This window comes from Acanthopagrus latus, chromosome 1 (assembly GCF_904848185.1).
Source record: "Acanthopagrus latus isolate v.2019 chromosome 1, fAcaLat1.1, whole genome shotgun sequence".
NCBI lineage: Eukaryota > Metazoa > Chordata > Actinopteri > Spariformes > Sparidae > Acanthopagrus > Acanthopagrus latus.
This window is the reverse complement of record NC_051039.1, coordinates 25,083,926-25,106,302: the sequence shown is the minus strand read 5'-3', so window position 1 is coordinate 25,106,302 and position 22,377 is coordinate 25,083,926. Positions and strand designations below refer to the sequence as shown.

General features: G+C 43.9%; 2 protein-coding genes and 1 long non-coding RNA gene across 10 annotated transcripts in view; 1 reads left to right on the top strand and 2 right to left on the bottom strand.

The window, feature by feature from the left end:
* Positions 1-7,073, bottom strand: part of LOC119026948 (protein Dok-7-like) — a 26,622-nt gene extending 19,549 nt beyond the window's left edge. The window contains exons 1-5 of the mRNA XM_037111689.1: positions 6,922-7,073; positions 6,756-6,801; positions 5,846-5,934; positions 5,109-5,259; positions 2,603-2,803 (exon numbers count right to left, since the gene is read on the bottom strand). Of these exons, the coding sequence (XP_036967584.1) occupies positions 2,603-2,803; positions 5,109-5,259; positions 5,846-5,934; positions 6,756-6,801; positions 6,922-6,975 (541 nt within the window). The 5' untranslated portion in view covers positions 6,976-7,073. The remainder of the gene's footprint in view (positions 1-2,602; positions 2,804-5,108; positions 5,260-5,845; positions 5,935-6,755; positions 6,802-6,921) is intronic.
* LOC119027236 lies at positions 5,948-22,377 on the top strand. Its single transcript, XR_005077327.1, has 2 exons — positions 5,948-6,811; positions 21,838-22,377. It is a non-coding gene; the product is annotated as an uncharacterized LOC119027236 (long non-coding RNA).
* Positions 13,754-22,377, bottom strand: part of rgs12b (regulator of G protein signaling 12b) — a 46,301-nt gene continuing 37,677 nt past the window's right edge. For 2 of the 8 annotated variants that reach the window (XM_037111075.1, XM_037111157.1), the window contains exons 8-19: positions 21,818-21,910; positions 21,433-21,576; positions 20,082-20,264; positions 19,655-19,805; positions 19,339-19,427; positions 18,879-19,091; positions 18,259-18,332; positions 18,011-18,137; positions 17,818-17,914; positions 17,674-17,726; positions 16,289-16,460; positions 13,754-15,889 (exon numbers count right to left, since the gene is read on the bottom strand). In XM_037111075.1, the coding sequence (XP_036966970.1) occupies positions 15,279-15,889; positions 16,289-16,460; positions 17,674-17,726; positions 17,818-17,914; positions 18,011-18,137; positions 18,259-18,332; positions 18,879-19,091; positions 19,339-19,427; positions 19,655-19,805; positions 20,082-20,264; positions 21,433-21,576; positions 21,818-21,910 (2,007 nt within the window). In that variant the 3' untranslated portion in view covers positions 13,754-15,278. The remainder of the gene's footprint in view (positions 15,890-16,288; positions 16,461-17,673; positions 17,727-17,817; positions 17,915-18,010; positions 18,138-18,258; positions 18,333-18,878; positions 19,092-19,338; positions 19,428-19,654; positions 19,806-20,081; positions 20,265-21,432; positions 21,577-21,817; positions 21,911-22,377) is intronic. The other 6 variants (XM_037111309.1, XM_037111243.1, XM_037111393.1 and 3 more) reach the window with 6 other exon arrangements.

The following is a 22,377-nucleotide window of genomic DNA, read 5'->3' as shown; positions in this document are numbered from 1 at the left end:
AGATCAGTCGCAAGACAGCTTCTCCCGAAATAAAAACATCAGATTTTCTTGTTCTTATATAAGCTGCTTTTCTGTTAGAGCAGACCAATGGTATCAGTTATTCCAGTGCTATTCCTGCGCTAGGACCAACCATAATATCTGCATTGAAAAAAGGTCTATTACAGACAGATTTGCAAAAACAGCACTGCGGTAAAATCCACGTCACTGTGGATTTCATTCTGTAAGTTGTGCGGCTGGTGTTTGTTTCTGTTGCCGACAGCTTCACACAAGGCTGGCGATGTGTGAGGCAGCTAAGTGCTTAAAGTTTTTTCAAAGATAAGGAGGAAAGTAAAGTAAACCTACCAAGAAAATAGAGCCGTGTATCACCAGCAGGGTCAGCTAATAATGTTTTGTAGAAGATTAAAAGTGTAATGATAAACAGTGTCATTTGCTCTGCTTATGCTTAATGAAAGCGCTTAATGAAGCTTCTAGCTGGCGCACAACTTTTTATGTTCTTTTTCTTGAACTAAGTCCTTGAATAAACATGAAGAAGTAGCCACGTTGTTGCCATCGTGGTATTTGCAATACCTTTCCACATGAAAAATACAGTAAATTAGCCATGCTGCACTGCACTTGATTGAAGACGAGTGCACAGAAACACTCCCAAACTCCTCTGACTGTCTCCAGGCAATCGATGTTCTGAGAAATCGAAGCGTTTGCATTGATTTCTGGGTAATGTGCGAATGGTTTGAAACAAGTCGAAGCATAATTTATGTGGAGACGCTCTGAATTATGAAAGAACCTAAAATGACTGGACGCTGGCATGCGTCTCGTGTCCTCACCAAGTACAAATAAACATGTAAAAATGTAAACTAACACGCTGCTTTACCTCGCACTCACGCAAGGAATGTCACATTTGACTCTCACTGTCTGTTCCTCTAGCCAAGTGGGCCTCTCGCTCCCGCCCCGGTGGCTGCTGGGTAATATGTAGATGGAGGTGAGGGAGGAAAGTGTGATTGGTGGTCTAGCCAGCAGGCATTATGTGACTGGCTGAGTGACCACTACAGGGGAGGCTGGTATTTATAGACACTGCCCATCAGAACAGTGAAACCAGAGCCTGCAGACCTCATGGTTATTCCTGTAGGAGCCATGAGACTGTTCGAAGAGACACACACACACACACACACACACACACACACACACACACACACACACACTCACACAAACGTCATATAAGAAGCTTTCTCTTCACACTTCTCGAAAAACAACTTAACAGCGAGGAGATAAACAGGAGAACTAGCAAACATAAACCTTGAGGTGTTGTAATTAAGTGAGGAGCACAGCGAGTTTCGGCAAATCGACACACATCCCTGCTCAAAAACATAAAGCTGCCTCTCATTCTTCGCATTCATGCCCACGTCAACCGGGCATTCAGAGGATACCTAAAACCTGGCAACCACACACACACACACACACAAAACATTATTCGGTGGGCGGTTGTACAGTGTACTGGGTTCAGACACAGAACGTAATTTTCTTAACTGGATAAAGTTACTCTGTAAACACCTGCAATAAATCACAGGTTTTAATGCAGGTCAGTTCTATCAGGCTGGAGGCATCAGAGAGAAAAGAGAGGGAACATTTCTTTATCTAAGAGAGCCGGTGGACAAACTGAGCTGCAGTGACCCTATATCACTAAAAAAGTAACCGATCCGATAAGTTCTTGGCTTGTGAGACTTAAAAAGTTACTGCCACACTGAGCAGCAGGGTCTGATGGTTGAATACATTTTCCTGGATATTGTGGCTCATTTGCTAAACCTGCAACTTGTACATCAGTTAGTGATTTCCTGCATTTCACACAACATCCCAGCACAGTCGCTGATTTGATTTGAAATATTGATTTGAATTTGGGAAAACAATCTTATCTTCTTTTGTACTGTATCATGATTGAAGGTCATGTGATATGATCGAAAAGCTCCAGGACAACAAATAAACAAACCTTTTTTTTCCGTCTCTTTACAATCACTTTCTCAACATCTCAATAACTTTGAACAACTGATTGTTGACTCCCCTCCTCAGATCATCAAATACTGACACTTTGGGTTGTCGAGGGACACGAGCATCTAACCCAAAGATACCTCGTGTTGCATTCAGGTGTAATATTTACAGTATATGGGAAACAACAGCTTGAATCCCAGTGCTTGGCATTATTCAAAAAGATCAAATGCATCTTTTAGAAATCAGTTGATTTCTCATTGATGAATGTGGCACCTGCTGTTTATAGACATGTAAAAAAGGTTTTAGGGACAACACGCAACATGTCTTAATGCTTCCAATAATTAAGTTCTTGCTGTCTGAAAATGAGAACCTAAAATATGATGATGACCAATTCACTTTTTCTGCAAATCCACAAAAGGCAACTGCAGCTCTGGTAAAGATAACCCTGGCCTTACATTTATCTACATTTGGACAGTTACCCACAAAGCAACATGAGAACAGAGTGAGGCGTGTGAGGTGCTCTTGCCCATGGCTGTTTTTCATCTGTTCATGTTCCTGTGTTGAGCAGGCCACAGTGTTTAAATTCACACTACGGAAAGACTTTCCCAGTCCACCAGCTACTCACAGTATCCGCAGCGAGTCCCCCCCTCGAACACGAAGCCATTCGGCACAGCACCGTACCGACGCAGCGCCGACAACTTCCAGTGTCCAATGACGACAGGAGGGACGCCCCTGGTGAGGACGAGCAGGTTGTTGCACAGGTGGAGGGAGGCGGCGCCGCTCTCCAGTTTGGTACCTGGCTCGACATTGACACTGAACCTGTGGACTGAAGGAGAGAACGACACAAGAGAGGAGAGAGGGAGTTTGGTTTTCTCATACTCTCAGTCAGAACGGCTTTGTTGAGGAATCGCTGCTCACACAATGCATCAATCCCACGGCAAATGTGGCGGAACATAAAAACAAACAGCACGTAACTCACACACACAAGCACATGAACACACATGTACAGTTTAACTGATGGCTGTGGGATCGGGGACTACTTTAAGCTCTGCTGGCTGCAATTTGTCATCACTCAGTGGGTGCAGATGGCACCTTATCACCGCCAAGGTCTGTGGCTCCCTCTCACAGCCAACATTATATAGTGTACATACTATATACACAGTATGTGCCCATAGAGCACCATGAGTGGAATTATGTAATCATCATTAATATAAAAGTATTTGCAGTTTTTTTTTTGCACTGGACAACTTAGAGATTTGATTAATTCAGATTACTTCTGTTGATTACTGTTGTTTGGAGGTGGCATGCGTTTCACGGTGACATCTAAGAGTTATAATTTCAGTTTGATAACTTTCTCATTAATTGATTTCCCCCCACGGCTCAGACTGGAACAGACTGGAGGACTGCAGGGAGCCAAAAAGTCTAAGACGTAGCTGAGGACTACAGCATGCATTGTGTTTGAGTTCACGGAGCTCAAGTTAAGTGTAAAATTGTGTCAATGATGTGAAACCAATGGCTGCACTGAGGGTAAGAAATCAGTATATTCAGATAGTGGATGTATTCAGTATGTTCTCAGCAACAAAAGGCCTAAGTGGAAAACCCGTGTTTCTATATTTAAATCAAAAGACTCCCAGGCTGGATATTTGTTAAATCTTGAGTGTGCTTTTTATTCCAAGCTGCTGTTATAAAGACGGAGGACGTTCTCTTAGCAATTTCTCTATTCATATCAAGAAAGTGTTTTGTGGTTTGAAGGCGAGATAAATGGGCGTGACATTCTCAAGGTGACGGAGGAAGGGAATGCTTGTGGATTATTTGATTAAGATGTAAATCTTATGCAGGTGATGCAGGAAGAAGAAATATAATAAAATTCAGCTCACAGTCTGGCTCTGAAGCACTGTTTAAATGAGCCCAAAGTTATTTCAATATGTTATTAAAATTCATAGTGGTATAAGTAAATTTTTGCATGACAAAAAAAAAAAAAGTTCGGACCGAGTGGGTAAAAAGTTATTTGTGAGGGGTGTGGGTTAGAATTCTTAGGTGAGCTGCTGCATTCTTTGAATTGAGTTTATAGCAATGAATGAAATAAAATGCTTGTTTATGTTAATTCTTAGGGTCGTCTGGCTGTAGTTTTATCATCAGAGTTTTCTTTCAATCATTACACCATCACTGAACTTCAGTCACAACATCTCCTAAAATCTGACCTTTAGGACACATTAGAGTGAAACTTTAGCCTCAAAGTTTTATATTCCACAAAATATTTCTGGAGTCTCACAGCAAAACAGCACTGTAGCTTTTTCCTAACCAACTGAAGTAGATGGGGACTTATGGAGCCATATGGAGCCCTTTAATTTATTAAATCTTTTTATTTTTACCGGTTACCTTCAGTTTTTCAGGAGAATACTGCGATGTTGTTTTGCTGTGAAGTTCCAGGAATGTTTTGTGGCCTACTTCATCCAACTTTCCATCACCACGAGTGTAACCAGATAGTGACAATACATTTTCATTTTCAGATTAACTTATCCTTTAAGGCCAGCGACAACTGACAAATTATCCCTTGAGGACACTGTACTGAACTTCAGGGCAGGTAATCTGATTTCTCCTCTCGATAGGGAAAAGATTGTGATATCATCCATGGCCTGCAGGTGAGATGGGTCTTCAGCAGGGGCTTAGATTTCTGGTCCTCCAAACTCATCTTTTACTTTGCACACTGTTTTAGAAACAATACAATCATAAACTACAGGACTACTCCCTTCACACTAGTCAACTTAATGGAGGGTGATTCAATGAGGAATAAAAGCTCTGATTGCGTGTCACCACAAGTCCTAAGACTGACAGGGAAGCCATGTGTCATGAAGGTAATTGAGAATCTGACTTCATCTAAAGGCTTTATTAAGCAAAGTTTTAGATACTAATACCAAATCTATCCCTTCTTTAGATCAGTGACTCCCTGTAAGAGTACTGCTGATCCACAAAAAACAACCCACTCCTCAGCTTTGATATTCAAAAACTCGCTGAATTCTTTGATGTGTTTCCCAACAGCAGATCATTTCCCCCCATCAGCACATTTCTCCTACACACTTCACATCCTCGAACAAGGATTTGCAGCATTTGCACGAGGCCAAACCACTGACCTTCTCCCAGGCTGTAGCGGACGCGGGCATCCCAGGCCAGCAGGGCGTCTCGGCTGTTGAAGCCCAGGACCAGCGTGTGTGCCAGACAGAGGATGGAGAGTGTGTAGGATACCCCGTCATAGCCGGGCCCCGGCTCCACGCCGCAGATCCCCTGAGGGAGCAGAGATGATCACTGTTTATCACTGATAGTTCCTTTTATCCTCGAGTCTTTTTATTATCACAAAGGAAAGGCAAAGTATTACTTGGACAGCATTCAACAGCCTAAATCAAAAGTTCTGTCTTTCCTGATTGAGGTCAGGTGGATTTGTCTGTTTCTGAGAACTTGAGAGCAAAACACAAAACCACTTCAACTATCAGCGAGGCTCATTAACGCTGCACCAGACCTTGTGACTCTGGCTCCCTTTGGTCTGGTGCGGCACTGAGAGTCGATCACATGGTTTCTTGGAATGAGTTCATACAAGCAAAAGATGACTATGTTATCCTGGGTCACACATCATGCGGTCAACCCCCAGACAGGTTTTGTGTTGCTCCTCCGCTTTTTCTTGTGTCTTGCACTTTGCTGACCGACGCTCTAGCCTTAGGGACGCGTGAGTGCAGTCTAATGACAGCAGCAGACAGCCTGGCTGGTTCTGTGATGCAACACCCCTAAAGAGCTGCAATAAAGCTGCCACCAGTGCGGTTCACTTGCACTCGAGATGAGACACAGAGAGCTTCGGGCCTCCTGCGGCTGAACCTACCTCCAGTGTCACACTGAGCCTCTCCTTGTGCCCGCCGCCCTTCTCCTTCCCTTTCTTCTTCTCCTTGTACACCAGCAGAGACAGGCAGTCTGACGCAGACACACAGGGCGACAGGGTTAAAAGTCAAATTGGTTTCATTTAAAAGCAGAATTCAGAATAACAGCAGTCACTCTTTCCTGATAAGCCCTGCTGTGCGCCTGCGTGTGTTTCTGGCACAGCTGTCATAACAAACCATGAGACAAAGAGGTGATCGGCTGGCACAGCTGATGATCAAAGTCCAGACACAGCCATGGACACACTCACATACATTCAGGGTAGCCAACATTATTCCCATCACTCTACCCAGTTTCTTCAAGTACGCCTGTAGAGTGCAGCTTAAGCCACATGTTTGTGTGTTGAGCTGAGATCACAGTGTCTGTCCTCACAGCATCTCAGTGAAGTTCAATAAAGAAAGGTTGCTTTGTTTTTCTGCCAATCCCACAGAGAGAAACCTCTGTCAGTCAGACTTTATGTTTGCAGCCAAAAGGCGTTTTTAAATAATGAGCCTTAAATCCACCATGCAACATAACCCTCCTGTAAGATTTAACACCCAGACTGTCGGGGACAGGCAGCGCTGATGTTTGATCAGCGCACTTCCAATCTGGTTTCGATCCCGATGACGCAAAATTCGGTCAGTTCAGCCGCTGCGCTGCGTGACAGTTTCACGTGCTGACGCGGACGTGGTGCGTTTTACGCGCTCCCGTGGCGCGCGGCCAAGCGGCCAATTGACAAGTTGTGATTAGTTTAAGTGCCGAAAATCAGATGAGATTAGTGCCGAATGAGCCGATCATTTCTCTGTCCGCGTGAAGACGTGCACATTCTGACTGGAGGCGGCGGAAGCTAAGAAACACACAAGCGGCGAGCCACATACCTGCGACCGGGGAGGGCTTCCGAAGAACGACCCACCGAGTCTTCCACTGTGGACAGGTTTGTAAAGAACCGGTCAATAACAAACAATATTCCAGCAGTTGGTCCTTAAGTGTGTGAATACATGTTAAATTATAAGAAAAGCGGAGGAATATTGAAAAAAAAATCACCTTTTTTCCATCTCTAAACTTGACTTGTCCCTCCGCGACAACTGTATCCGTCATCTTCTGTCATGGTTCCGTAGCAGCTGTGTGTGTGTGTGTGTGTGTGTGTGTGTGGGTGTGGGTGTGTGTGTGTGTGTGTGTGTGTGTGTGTGTGTGTGTGTTTGAATGTGTGTGTGTGTGTGTGCGCACCTCTCTCCCCCAGTCATAGAGAGGGGGAGAGAGAGAGAGAGAGAGAGAGAGAGAGAGGTGGGTGGTGGTCATATTTCAAAATAGCCTTCAGATCCGAGGCCCCGGCGTCAGACTGCACTCTCTCCCGGACAGTCGGACCACCTTGCCGTGCGGAGGCACCGGCCTCCCCCCGCGGGCTCCTGCCAAGTTGGTGCAGTTGTCGTCCTGCGTCAGGTGCTGATTGTTTACAGTGGAGCTAACTCGATTAAAAGCGCATAACTCGCGCACCTTTCACTTAAGTCTCTAGTCTGGCTCTCAGCCGGGTGTCAGACAGGGATTCACGTTGCCTTAGTGCTGATCAGCGGAGCCGCGGCTCTGTCTGTGGAAAGCCAGCTTAATCCGGGAAAAGCTGCCTGGAGAATAATGCCAATTAAGAGATGCAAAATGAGCAGGGTGGAAAGAACGATTATACGAGATTACTTGTCAAGAAAATACTTTATTGTGTGAGCATGATGAGTCTGAGGAAGTCCTGAGCAGGGCTGCATTTTTTCTCTCCAGATTTGTCTCACAGTGATGATGTGAGTCCTCCTTGCTCAACTCTGCAACGAGGCACTTTGTTGTTTGGGGTGTTGAATTTCTCCCAGGGCCTCTGTATGTTCCAGTGCATGTGTTCCTGGGTTGACAGGTTGAATCAGATAACTGGTCTGATAGAGTGCATGGAAACAGAATGACAAACATTAATCTTTTCACTCACTCAGCTGGCCAGAAAGTTGCAGACATCTTACATACTCTAATGGTGTTTCGGGTATTCAAATAAATAACTGTAAATAACTTCAACACTTATTATTTTGCCTACTTTTTTTTAAAAAGGAGCAGTCCACAGATTTTACACAGGAGGATGAGTTCACTGGCTATGATTACTGTTACTCAGTGTGTGAAAACAGCTGTATCATTTCATGTTAGGCTCTGGTGGAGCTCATTCAGTCTGGGAAAGCCCAACGATGTCGCCAGTCTGAGATGCACACTGGCGTTGTGGGTTTGCGGTTGCCTGTTTTTTGTTTTTGCTCATGGGAAGGCTCCAAACTGTGCGAAATGAGCCAGACATAATAGCAGACAAGGAGCCTGTGGATTTTCCTAAATGCCAAGGAAAGATGCTTCACTGCTTCCTATCTTATCACCTTTAGCAGAGGGTGTGCTTGACCATTAATTATGAAGGGAAAAGAGAGCTGTTAATATTCTTAGATGTGTTGAACTTTCAGCATCATGTTAAACCCAAAGGCAGGCTCTCTACATAATGTGCTGCAGTTGTAAAGCAGTCCGTCTTCGGAGCAGAAGGTTTGCCACAGCAGAGCCACGGCAGTAACATCCACCTTTGGTTTGACTGTCTTAGCACCTCTGTTGTCTTATCCAAAGTCCCTGTCAATCAGTTCTTCTTCAAGTCTGTCCATTACCTCATGGCGTTTTTAACTAAGGTAAGGAAAAGTGTTTAGGAAGGGTCTTGTGAAAGATGCTGTGAAGTTGCATCATGGGAAATGTAGGATCCAGCAGTTTTAGACATTGATTCACAGCAGGGGCTGAAAGTCAGACTAACTCAGCTTCCGCTCCAAGTTCTTCTTCTGATCCTTAGATGAAGATGTCTAACAGTTATCAATAACAATATAACTAAATGTGTATTTTAATTTGTTATGTTTAGCTGTGAAAATACATGTCATTGAATAAACAGCACAACATTTCCTTCTAAAATGGACACAGTGGCATTCACTGGAATACTCAGGTGAAGCACAAGTCCCCCATATTGCACTTGGGTACAGTGCTTGCATGAATGTGCCACATAGTGAAGACTGAGAGTGAGTATGCAGTGTGGAATTGGGGCACAGTGTTTGATTAATCTCAGCCTGCCACATTGTAATAGCATCCCTCCATGGAGAGTCTGGGAGCAGCTGCACACTTGTTGACACCGAGCCCTTCGTCTCGACTTGGAACCCAGACAGTGTTTCAGCTGCTGCAGAGACCATCGCTGTGGTCGGAGTCACACGGACGCCATCGGCAGGCCAGACAGCGCGAGTCAACCGAGCATCGGGGCCCCTCAAACAAACGTTGCTTTCAATTTACTCCGGTCTACATGCCTTTTGCCCCCACTCTGCTCCGGCTGTCTCTTGGCTTTGACCATGGAGGGCAAGTCTGAATTCTGGTACACTGCCGACCTCATCCTGCTGCCACGGCAACGCAGCTCCAAGGCCACACCCTCCCACTTCCTGTCCAGATCTGAACCCTGAGAACCCCGGAGGTCTCTGGACCCTCTATGGGTTGGCCTGCTGTCACCCGGGTCAGCGGTGACCCCAATCTTGTCCAAATCCAAGGCTCGTTTTGGGGTCGGGTGGTTGGAGCGGGATGAGGGTGACTTGGATTTGCGACGTGAGCGAAGAGGAGGCCGTGGTGGTGGTGGAGGAGGAGGAGGAGGCGGAGCAGCAGAGGGAAGGACTGGGTTGGAAGAAGTTGTTCTTCTGCCGGGCATTTTGAAACCTCCTCCTCCTTTTTCCCTCCCTCTCCATCTGTCTCTGTCCTTACCTGAGGAGGAAGAGGCGGCTTTACAAAGACAGGCGACACAAGCAAGAGATGGAGGAGACACAAGAAATGACAAAGCACTCACCATCACTGCAAAAAAAAAAATAAAAAATCCACATGCAGGGACACTCAGAGAAAACACAAAATAGCGAAATGTCCTGCAATTGTTGGCGAAAGCCTGTGATGCAGTGACAAAGCAAAAAAATACAAGAACACAGATTATGGACCGGAGCCAGGAGATATCTTCATCCCTCGGTGCGTTTGTGTGAAGATGTGTGTGAGAAATTTAAGGGGAGATTGATTCATTGAATTCTGTCTAATTCTTTCAGACACAACACTCTTGACAGCAATGGCCAACATATACAGTGGCCAACTGTTCCAACACCATGGATACAGCAACACACACACACACACACACACAGCACAGCAGGAAACTAAGTGGATGTGACAGATATTCCCATGCTGGCTCTTGGCTATGACATCATGGGAAACAGGGATAGCTGGTACTCTGTGTGTGTGTATGTGTGTAAAGAGACTGTTTGTCTCCACATCTTTATACAGACTGCTGCCATCTACTGGCTGAGAGAAAGAGAAACTCATTCTGTCTCCCCTCCTCTGATTCCTAATTACATGACTTTGACCTCAGGCTGCATCTGCTGCCTCATTGTTCTTTGAGATTCAGTCGTCTTGTTTTGTAGACATATGACATGTTGAAGCAGGAAAAGCGCAGATTAAGGACAAACGTGGACTCCCAGCCATCGTTGAGCGATTGCTATCACCTGGGCACTTCCTGCCATGACAAGTCAAACTGGCTGCTGTGACAAAGACGTAATATGAGGAATAATGGAAGGAGGGATGGAAATTAAGATCTGCCCCTTGTTTCCTGGTGTAGACATTGTGTTTGTGTGGCTGCATCATTTGTAATGTCACTCTGCCGCCACAAGGTTGACATGTGTGGTTTCTGGTTGAATTATCTGAACAATACTGGATGGACTGCCAAGAAATTAGATTCAGATATTCATGTTCCCCTCAGGAAGAACTGTAAAGCTGAAATTGAACTGCAATTTGGCTGCTGTGACACATACATTTCCCCATTTGTGGGACTAAATTTGGAAAAATTCTGATTCTTAAAACTTTGGTCGTCCCTTAACATTTATATTCCCACCACAAGGCAAATTTAGAACTTTCTAAAAAGGATAAAGGACTTTTTTTTCGATTCAATACAGCACACAAAAGCTGTAGTCCCTTTTATGCTTCGTTGTCTGGTGGTACGGCAGTGGATAACTCTTCTGTCAGACAGCAGCAGGGTGAACATACTGTGGCTAAAATGTTAAGTGCTGCTTCTCGACTGTACTCATCTGCAAGTAAAATGACTCGTTTCAAGAAGACTAAAATGGTGTTTCAGGATTAGCTTCACTGGACAGAAGGAATAAGAAACGTCTCACTCTGTGGTCCCCAGGTGTTTCCACTTGCTGCCTGATCAGACTCGATCTCCTCAGGACCTGATGGGGATCTCTCTCAAGACAAATTAAATCATAACCATTTTTATTGGAAACACGTGTGTGGGTGTGGAGAGCCTTTGATTGTGCAACTGTTGACTACTCAAACATAGTAGAGCTGCAGGACAAAATATTTAAGTAGAAGTACTGATTTTAAAATGTAATGATGCAATTCCATGTAAATGGTTAAAAGTCAGTTCCCAGTTCAGTAACTCGCCTACATTACCTTTAACCCAGAATATAATACAGTGCAGTCCAGGTTGCCTTTGCTCAGCTTAGTATATGCTTTCCCTCCCTCCACCGTCTTTTGGTTCCTTCTCTCTCCAGCAGAGGGGGCTGGTTTAGATGAGAAGATAAATTGTGCTGATGCTCTAATTATTTTGTTGGCCAGCGGGGAGGGGAAATGGCCCCGGCAAGAGCCAGTGAATTGGAACACCGAGCCAAAACGGTATTCATGTAACAGCTTCTGCGAGCGAGGTTTTCCCATGCAATTACAGCAACAATAAGATAACTCACTGGGTCCTGCAGCATGGAAACAGTCATACCCAGAGACTGGTTTAGTTTGAGGAAAACTCAGTTCTAATCATCATTATCTATGGTCACCATAAAGCACTTCTTTGATCCTCTTCTAAAAAATGTGCCATACTACAAAGGAGAAAACTCCACTGTCCTCAGATACAGATCCTTGTCTTTGTCCTTTCCGATCTATGTTTTCAACATTCTCCTTGAGAGGGCCTTCTGGTGAACCCTTAAAAAATGAACAGACAGACACAGACTCGTACATCACAGCCAGACATGGAAGCTTTTTGTGTGACTGCAAAATGCAAAGATATTTCATCTTGCTCTCTCTTTTGCTTAATTATATGGACTGGATAAATACAGCTGCTTTCCTTGTCACATGTCAGTCCCCGAGGAAACACAAAGGCAACAAACAGCACTGAAGAATTATTCTAATGAAAATCGCTACAGAATAACATCATGTGATGCAAAAGAGACATAGAAATGTAGATGCTCTGTGGCTCTATGTCAGCACCAGAGAATTTATGTGCAAAGGGGAAATGAGTAACTGTGTGTGTGCTAGGATGAGGAGGAAACAGAATCTGGTCTTGTTTGTGGGCTACCAATGAGCCCAGCATGACAAAGATTTCCTAATAAGGCATTGAGCAGAGGGGAACCCATGCATAGCTAATAGCCCAGTACCCCAAAAGCCTTTGTACCCCAAAACAAAAGCCTTGTCCTATGCACACACACACACACACACACACACACACACACACACAGAAGAGGCAACAGAGAGAGGACAGGAATATCAAGTAAGATAAATAGGAGAGGGGCTGTACAGATGGAGTGAGTTGGTCACAGGTCAAAAACAGCAAAAACATGACGAGTCCAACGCATTTTCTAAGATGGTATTGAAAAAGGATATACCTATCATAGCTGTTGATCAAAAGCATAAGAAATATAAATCTGATAATCTGAGGTTGTGTCAGTTATTGTTATTCTTTGTGGTGAAAAAGAACCCAGATCCTCAAGTAAAAGCAGTAATATAACAATATAAAAATTAAATTATACAAAAACTCCATTCCAAGAAAAAGTCAAGAATTGAATATCCTTTCCAGGTAAAGTACAGGAATATATCAGCCACTATTAGAAAGTAAAAGCATTCATTATGCAGCAGAAAGACATATTATACAACACTGAACCCAAAAAGTAGAGACGCTGTGCAACGCAAAAAAACAATGTGATAATTCACCAAGCAACAACAGAGGGGGAAAGTTGTGGAAAGTCTTTTAAGTCTCCAACAACACTTGTTTGGAACATCAGGCAGACAGACAGGCTATACACTAAACAACAATTCAATCCATGTTAACGAACACTACTTCTTTGCCAATATACTCCATCTGCCTGACAGGTGTTGTAAATCAAGATGCTGATGAGGCAGCATGATCACTGCACAGGTGGACTTCTGCCTCTCCAAAATGTGCCTTTTTTTAAAAAAAATCACAGAAAACAATGCCAAAGATGTTGCACATTTTGAGGGAGAGAGCAGTCGGCAGGCTGACTGCAGAAATATCCACCAGAACACACTTGCATTTTATTGACGTCAATTTGAAAGATTAGATCAGATTAAATAACATTTGTGCCCAAAATCTGAGAAGTAATACTTGTGTGCATACAAAAAGTCTTAAGTCTGTTACCTATGAAAAATGGGAGAAATAAACAAAAGCATATTTGTGTTGGAAGGGGCATCCTTGACACGTTCACAAGCGAGGATGGGGCGAGGTTCACCACTTTGTGAAATACGTGATTGTATAAAAGGATATTACTGCATGGGCTCAGGAACACGTTTGTCAAACTGCTGTCAGTAAGCACAAGTACGGTAAAAATGTCTTCAGCTAATGTGCACACATTTACTGAAGTAGGAAGAAGGCTATATCATGGTGATATTCTGTATTCAGGGTTTAAAGATGTGTATAAAATCAAAAACTACATTCAAACACTGATCTCTGCTCACGTCCTGCTTTGGATAAATTTAAGACACACTCATAACAAAGTAAGAGGAACAAGAAAAAGAGGCAAAAGAAAAGAGGCTGCTCACATGAGGCTCTGCAGAGAGAGTTCAACCTTTAAAACATTTATTTGATCTATTTACAGACAGTACAGTCAACTGAACAAAACAGAGAAGAATTGATTTCTATTGTGATACAACTGAAGAAACAGCATGGCTGTGTTGCATTTCGACAATGACTACAGAAATACGGTGATCTCACGAGGTTGACTATATACAAATTAATACTTTTAACTGATAGATTGTAAAAATGAAAAGGAGGTGGGATAAATTAATAGCACGGGATGAAGTAAAAGTAAAACCTTTAAATAGTGAGGTTGACTTGATAGAACCAATTTTTTCCAGCTAAAACACTGCAGGGACAGACGGCTGAAGACGCTGTTTAATTGCCGGGACGGTGGGAAGAGATTAAAAAAAGAAAAACAGATGCTGCTGTTCGATGTAGTGCAACGAATGAAATGAAAAACCGCTCATGTACAGTCAGTGCACAGGTCTCTGAATCATTTGGTCGGAGAACGTGGTTACATGTGTGGCGCGCTCTATATAGCCTTGTCTTCATGAGTGACACGAGAAATGCCTGAGGTGAAAGGACAGCGGTGGGAGCACAGAATGCTCTGTGCTCTGAGTCGATGAGGAACAGCAGAGCGAATGCCTGTGTTCATGGCATTGTCGCATGTGTTGGTATTTATGGGGTCGGGGTAACCTGTCAGCAAGCGGTGCGCACGAAAGCATGTAATAAAGCTGAAAATAATACACGGTCCAGTTAGAAGTGCAGAAATGTAGCTTCAAGAGCACTGTGGGTTTGGAACAGCTAGTGATTGTTAGCTAACTGTTTTGAGAACATATGGCAACTGCCTAAAAGCATGAAAATGAACACTAGAAGGTTGAAGTACAAAATAAAAAGGGGGAGAAGAGAGATTTTTAAAGATGTGTAAAGTCTTGTTTGTAATTGGCTAAAGTGCATTGTTAGATTCTGTACACTGGGAGGGGGTGCAGGTAGGGTGGGTGCAGGTATGGTGGGTGCAGGTAGGGTGGGTGGAGGAGGGAGTTTGGCACTGGTCATCACCAAATCATCCTGCGCTCGTCCTCTAGTTCCAGAAAGAAATCCACAGCAAGTCGGCTCAAAGTTTCACACAGATACACACCACGCAGGGAAACTCCAAGGACAGTTTCTGTCTGAGCCTGATGCATCCATTTCTCCTCTCTTCGTGCGTCTGACCTACTTTATTATTTTACATTAATGACTTGCAGTAGATGCTGGCCCCAGGGGAGTGCATACTGTACATCACTATATCAGCTACTATATCCTTTGTTTGACTAAAATAACACATCTACTGCACATGATGCATCTTGGCTCAGTTTTTTTTTTAAAATGTTTTCACTGTGTTTTACTCCTGTAATTCTAATTGGAAGGCAGAAAGTGGTTTTATGGAATTGAGGGAGGAGATCTGGATGCATTCTGGGCCACAGACCCAAGACCGACCAACAAGGACTTTATTAGGCCTCCAGGTCCCGCTTGCAGTCAGGTGAAAGAAGAGGGGACAGTTCAAAAGTTCAAGAGTTCACACAGGGAAGGTACCTGAGCTAGGCCGACCGTCCTGTGCTTGTTGTTGGGGTCGGGGCTGGCGTTTGCACTGCAGGGCTGAGGGAGTGACGTAGTTGAGGCTGGGGCTGTTAATGTCCCCCTCACCCACAAGAGTTAGATCAGACAGGGTGTCCTCCTCCAGCATCTGGACTGATTCTCCCCTGACAGAGTCCTGGAGGGGACAACGCTGGCCACCCTGGGACAGATGGATGGGGGAGATGGTGCCAGGAAACGGAGGAGGCGGTCTGGTTTTCCTCCCCCCTCCACTCTCAGTGCCCAGTGCAGAGTCCAAGCTCTGGGACTGATGGCTCGCATTGAGCAAGTGGGCGCTGCCTCCTCCCCCTCCCCTGTCACTGATGTTCGCCTTATTGCCCCGGCGACCGCTGCTAGGGAAGCTGCCGTTGTTGGGGTTACGGGAATTTGGGGTGGAGCAGCTGGGCTCGGGGTCGTAGGAAGGAGGCACAGCCTGGTTGGTTTCCACTGGCGACAGGCGCAGAAAGTCTGGGAGCTGCAGGTCGCTTTTGTTTAGCAGGCCTCGCTGGTCGTCTGCTCGGTTGCTCTGAGCTTTGGATATGAGGTCGAAGAACTCTGCAGACGCACACACAGAGAGACACACACACACACACAGTAGCAGGTGTACACACATAAGCACGCGTATATACACGTGCACACACACACACACACACACACAAATGAATAATTGTCCAAAATGACATGAGACACATTCACTGTAATTCATAAAACATGCAGCAGAGGGTGTATTAATCAGTTAGACAAGTCAAAGCTACATACAGTGTGAGCAGAGGCTGACTGTGCTACATGTAGCTAGCTAGCTTTGAAAGCGTTTGGTGCTGCATCTGCAATACTGCAGACAGGCAATAAGGGTTAGTGTGTTCAGGCAACAAAGCTACAGAAACAACAGAGGGGGGAGAGAGAGAGACAGAGAGAGTGAGAGGGAGAAAGAGAGGGAGGTTGTTCAGTCTTTACCTTCAGCTTCGTCTATATTAATCTTTTTCTGCTTTCTTTTCTCCGGAGCCTTATGGAGAGAGACAGAGTGGTTGGGTAAGGGCTGGCTGCTTGTGTCAGGGCTGGGCCCAGCCTTGCTGTTTTCCCCATGGGGGTGGGCTGAACCAGCTTTCCCTGACGGCCTGTCCTCCCCCTGGGGGCCACAAGGAGAGCGGAGCGGGGCATTAGAGCCCTCATGACGGTGCAAGTACGGGGCAGTGGTGATGAGAACACGTGGGGACTACAGCTACTGATGGAGAGGAGGGTGGACTATTGTAAAATGGTAACAATTTGATGGGGGGGGGCACAAATTACAATGATGATGATGATGATGAATGCTAGGCTGGGCGACAAAATCAAATATTACAATAATTTTTACCAAATACCCTGATATTAATATTCCATGTTGTAGGGAGGACTATTTGAGCTTTTACAAAATATTAACATTAATATTTTTTTAATCAATAATCATGTGTATATAATGCCTAATTAGGTAATGGCAATTATCAGAACAAGTAAATCAGATTCAGAAAATTGCATCAGTTTACTGTAATGCAGCCTTTAAACCAGGAAAACTCTGTCACAACTGAATGATATCCAAAATTAAAGACGGTAATGATGTAATATCGATATAATGCCCAGCCCTAACATGCACTAAAAATAATTCTAGAAAGGTATACATAAGGTAAGTGGGATGTTCCATTCAGACAACCAACACTGTTTGCACTAAACATTACTAACATGTAGAGTAACACACACCACAACACCAGAGGGAGAAACTTTCTAGTACTACTTAAAGCCACAATACCGCACATGAAGTGGGAAAATAAAAGATTCCTCAGAAAGCAATCAATTACCAATTAAATCCTCAATAATAAACAAAAAAAAAATCCAGGAAGCAATCTAAAGTGCTACTGCCACCACCAACTCAGTCCTGTCCCGGTGCACAGAGGGAGTTAGAAAAGTTGTGAGACCCAGCAAACTCTCCGCTAGGCTACGATCGCCCAGCCACTGGTTTTGTTTTGGAAGAAAGAGAACCAGCAAACCAGACAGAGAAGTCGATGATGCATTCGGCCAACAGGCAGACCACAATAGTGGGACATTAGGAGCCTCAAGAGTGTGACGGGGCTCTCGGCCACACTGCAACAGTGCACATATATTGAGTAGCCTGAAGGCTGCAGGAGGCATAGATCAGACACCTGCGCACATTTTTAACACATTGCAAACAGACATGGGTGATTGAAGACGAGCAAGAGAGACACTTAGTAGCGTGACATCATCAAACAGGAAGTTGAGACATTCGGTGGGTTATGGAACATTCCAGAGCAAAAGAAAAATGAGAAATAAAAAGCTGGAAGAGGTCTTACTGTTGTTGATTGGTTTCTGCTTGTCGATGGGACTACTACCTTCTGTTTGTCTGCTGAAAGGAGCACATGTAGAGATACAGACGCATAAATGATGATAATTGAGAAGCAATGTATGTGTTTTTGTTCAGTGTGCATGTTCCTAACCTTTTCCAGGAGTGTTTTCTGCTATATCTAATACCACTCGCAGCCCATCCAGGTTGGATATAGGAAGACCTAGATCTAATGGCTCCACCTCCCCGCTCTGCATTGCACAAACACACATGTGTGAAATTAGTTCATTATCACACACATTGCCTGTCTGTCCATCTAAAGGAGGCCTGAATGAAGGGAGACCTACTATGCGTGCCACCAACTCAGAGAGGTGCAGGCCGTATTTGGCCACCACAGGTCTGAGGACTTCAGTCACTGGCTTGGTGGGCTTTGCTTTAAGGCCCACCGAACGGTTAATAGGAACCAAGTCAAGTCTGGAAAATGAGAGAAAAGAAATAAATTGCGTTTTCTGTGGGATTTGGTGGCAGCTGCATCATTTAAAGACCAGGGTTTCTAGACCAGCATTAACTGACTGCTTGCTGCATTTTACTGTACCTGAACAGAGTGCGTTTTTCTAGTCGAAGATCCCGAGAAGACAATGTCATACAGTCCTGGTCCAAAACAAGTGGCTGGGAGAGTGAAAGAGAGAGGAGAGAAGTCATCATGAACAACGCCCTGCTAGAAAGATGCCCAAATCTAATGTCACTGAATGTTGAACAGCGTTTTTATGAAGCTTTGATATGAAAGGTGTGATTATGGAAAATTGGAATAATCTTTTATAAAAGCTGCATCCACCTTTTCGGGAGGTTGCGTTCTGAACTATGCAAGAAGCTGAGAATCAAACACTTCACACATATTGTGACCTAACACTGAAACAAAAGTTATGAAACCAAAATGAAAGACGAGAAACTGCTAAGTCTGTGAGTTCATGGCTACATCTTTCACATAATACAGTCCTTTTGCCTATTATTTATATTAAATATTGATCAGTGCTTCTTTAAAGTCATCTGTCTAAAATTGGAGACCCATCCGCCAGAGCTAAGGACCTCGGTACATTTGTCTGGTTCCCAAACTACTAAGCCTTAATTTAGCTTGATATTTTGCATAAGAGCTCTGAAGCCCACATTCAAAAAGGTATTTAGAACAGCTTCACATCAGTTAGTGTTGTACTGTACCTTCTCCCCTCCGACCAGGAAGAGGTCTATAGCTGCCAGGTTGATGCAGAGCTTCTCGCAGAGCCCCAGCAGCAGGTCCCTAATGGACACACCAGCTCTCAGTGGCACAGAGCAACATGAGCCATCCGGGAGGCTTATGTTACACTGCCTCAAGGGGGCGCTGCTCCCTCCGCGCTCTGCTGACACTGATACTGCTCCACGGGAAACATCACCCTGAAGGAAGAAAAAAGACACAGGGAGGGGAAGAGCAGATAGTGAAGGGAGAGTTTAAGAAATAAGACAGACGATGGCAATGGAGGAAGAGAGGAGGGAAAACAGACAGTGTTTTTGTTTCTTTTGAAGCTGTAAACTGAGAGGGAGAGGGTGAAGATAAAGCTGCTCTATTATGAAATGAATGTCCATGTGCCCATTACGTTCATGTTTAAACTAATCATGTGATGATGTTTCCTCTCCGACTGACCTCATTCCTCCCTGAAGTCCCAAGCTCCAGACTGGCTCCTGAAGACAGAGAACCCTGCGACTCACGGCGACCATTGCTGCCTGAGAAATCTGAAAACAATATATTCATCAGCAGTGTCTGGAATATAGGAAATTATTTTGAGAATGAGCAACATGAAAAACTCTGTGGTGGTGAAGCAGTTAAAAAAAAAATATGTAAGAACTTTAAAGAATCATTGTTTAATAATCTGTGTTACTGAAATAGAAATTTTATTAATCAGGAAGAACCTTTTTCTGGTTAAGTTTTCAACACAAGGAAAATTGTCAAAACTACTGACTGTAGTTGAAGTCGGTCAGCTCTCGTTTCTTCGGGCCCTTGCCAAAGCTCCTGTTGCGCGACCAGGAGAAAAACATGCCTTTCTTCCGGTCTCCCGAATCATCACGACTGTCCTCATTTAAAGATCTGCCAGACTTGCTCTTTTTGTCCTCCTATAAGACCCAAACAAGATAAATGCAACACCATTGGAGAACCCACACAAATGTATTATCTGATTTACTAGATGGCAAGAGCCAGAATCTTTGCAGCTCTTGAATAATTAGGATTTCAAGGGTCTAAGTATTAGAACAAGCAACTCTTTAATCCTTGTCCAATCAGAACTAAAAGACCATTTTCATTCTGCCGTATTTAACTGTGACTGTGTGTTCTGACACCAATACTGTGAGATCAGTGATGAGACAAGGCTACACGGATGCGTTTGTGTTTACCTTCTTGGGTGTGGAGAAGTTGGAGCGGTCAGAGCCAGTGGTGCTGTGTTTGGAGGTGGGACTGCTGGGGATATGGTAGGGGTCAGGCAGGGGCCTCCCCTCCACCTCTGCCAGCATACACTCCTGGTAGAGCAGGGACTTGAGGAACCGTGTGTAGCTGTCGAACTTCATCAGGTTGAAGATCTAAAACGGGGGGAAAGGTAGGAAAGTAGTTATGTGTTATGTTATGTTAAGTGAAGTGACAATGCAGGGGGAATGAACGAGCAGAAAGCAGGTAAGAAAAAATAAAAAAGGTAAGAAAAAAAAACATCTTTGGAAAGATAGAAGATAAAAGGAGGAAGGAAGAAAATAACTTATTTGGAAGGATTTAGAATGGCCATATAAAGAATATCAGAGGCAAAGACCGAAAAGAAAAGAAAAAAAAACAGCAAGTTAAAGCAGAAACAGAAGTTTATTGAAGTTGAAAGCGCACAAGAGAAAAGTCAAATTTAAAGAAAAAGGTCTGATTTCCCACTAGCAGCCCCCTCAAGGTTTTCCATGTTAACGGATGACTACCAGTATACAAATGATTTTATTTCCTCCAAGCCCCTAAAATTTAACATTTATCCACAGAATGGGTAAAGGTCATAAAAATCCAATGTCTGTCCTTTAGGGAGCAGGAATGAGCTCCATTAATTTTATAGGAATCTGCCATTTAGATTTGGATATTTTTTGTGTAAATGTAAAGCTAGTCGGCCGAAAAAAGAGGGAGTGATTGAGGGAAGGCCAGTGTGGATGTATATGTGTAATGGGAGTTTGAATCCACATCCACATCTTAACTCTATGACAAACTCTAAATTGAATGGCCCCACAAGAGGCTTTAAAGTGCTTGCGTGTGTGTGTGCATCTCTTTCGGAGAACAAGTGTGCATGTTTGATGTGTAAAAACATGGAAGGTGATGGTGAGGATATCCTTCTTGCCTTGTGACTCTTATCAGACTTTGAAGATCTGAGCTGAGCTTTTGAAATCAATGGAGCTGTTCAGTAACTCTCCGCCCCTTCACGACAAGCACATCTAAGAAGCCATTCACATCCATAATGCTCAGCAGCAGGCGAAGATGAAAAGTTGACCCTATGTTGTGTGAGCATCCGGCGCTGAAACACTAGTCTATTTTTAATAGGGGCCTGATGTGATTCAGTTTTATGTGAAATAACTAATGAGTCCTTCAAAGGAAGCCTCCATTCACTTCCCCCTCATGACAAAGATCATAGGTCAGTGTCAGCTAAATACATCTTCTGAGGCAGATGCTTACTGTAGCTGCTTATCTCATTAAGATTTCAAGAAATGGGTGGTGTTTTGGTGTCTACTTTACCTGCAGCTGCTGCTCCTTGAACATGTCAGGCCGAGGGGCGTTGAGTATGTCGTCGGCGAGCTGAGCCTGACTGTCTATGTTGACCGGTGTTGTGGCTTTACTGGACAGGAAGCTGTTGTAGATCTCCCTGGCTTGCTGAGAGAGCTGGAGGAGAAGGGAGAGTAGAATAGAGTAGTAGAGTGGCGGCAGGGGGAGGAAGGATGGAGGGTGGAGGAGAGGTCAAGGTTCAGATAAAAAAAATAGTGATCAGACAAAAAGAAAGCAGTGAAAGAGAGAGGAAAGAGATCAGAAATGATGAGATCTTATTAACATTATAATATTGTCCCTAATTATTGCTGAAGGAGTGTAAATGGATGCACGTGTGTGATCAAAAAGAGTCAGCTACCTGTTTCTTGTCATTTTCAGGGACCTGACTAAAGACATCACAGGCCTGCCAGAACCGGATATTCTCCTCACTGAACTCTTTCTTGAGGAACTCCTGAGGCAGAAGAATTAATTGTGGGTCAAAAATTAGGACACATCTGGCAAACTTAGTCAAGAGACAAAAATGTCTTCATAATGAGAGGCAATTTTTGAGATTTTATTTTGTTTTACATTTTTTTAAAAAAATATTTGTCATTTTTATGACCACTATAGCTCTGTCAATTATCAATATTCAGCATCAGAGTCAAAAATATAATGTTTGCATCAAAATGTAGTTAGCTGGAAGTGTAAAGTAGCAGAGAAAAGAAATACTAGAGTACTGTACAAGCACCTTAAAATGAGTAGACTTGTACTTGTACTTCATAGCATTTTCTCACTGCTTGTAACTTGTCTCTACAGAAAGGCCAACAGAATAATGATTTTACATAACTTGAGTATATAAAGCCATTTTTGTGACAGTGTGAGATATGGTCAACACTGGCTGGCACAAAACAACAATAAACTCCATTGCTGTTTAACTTG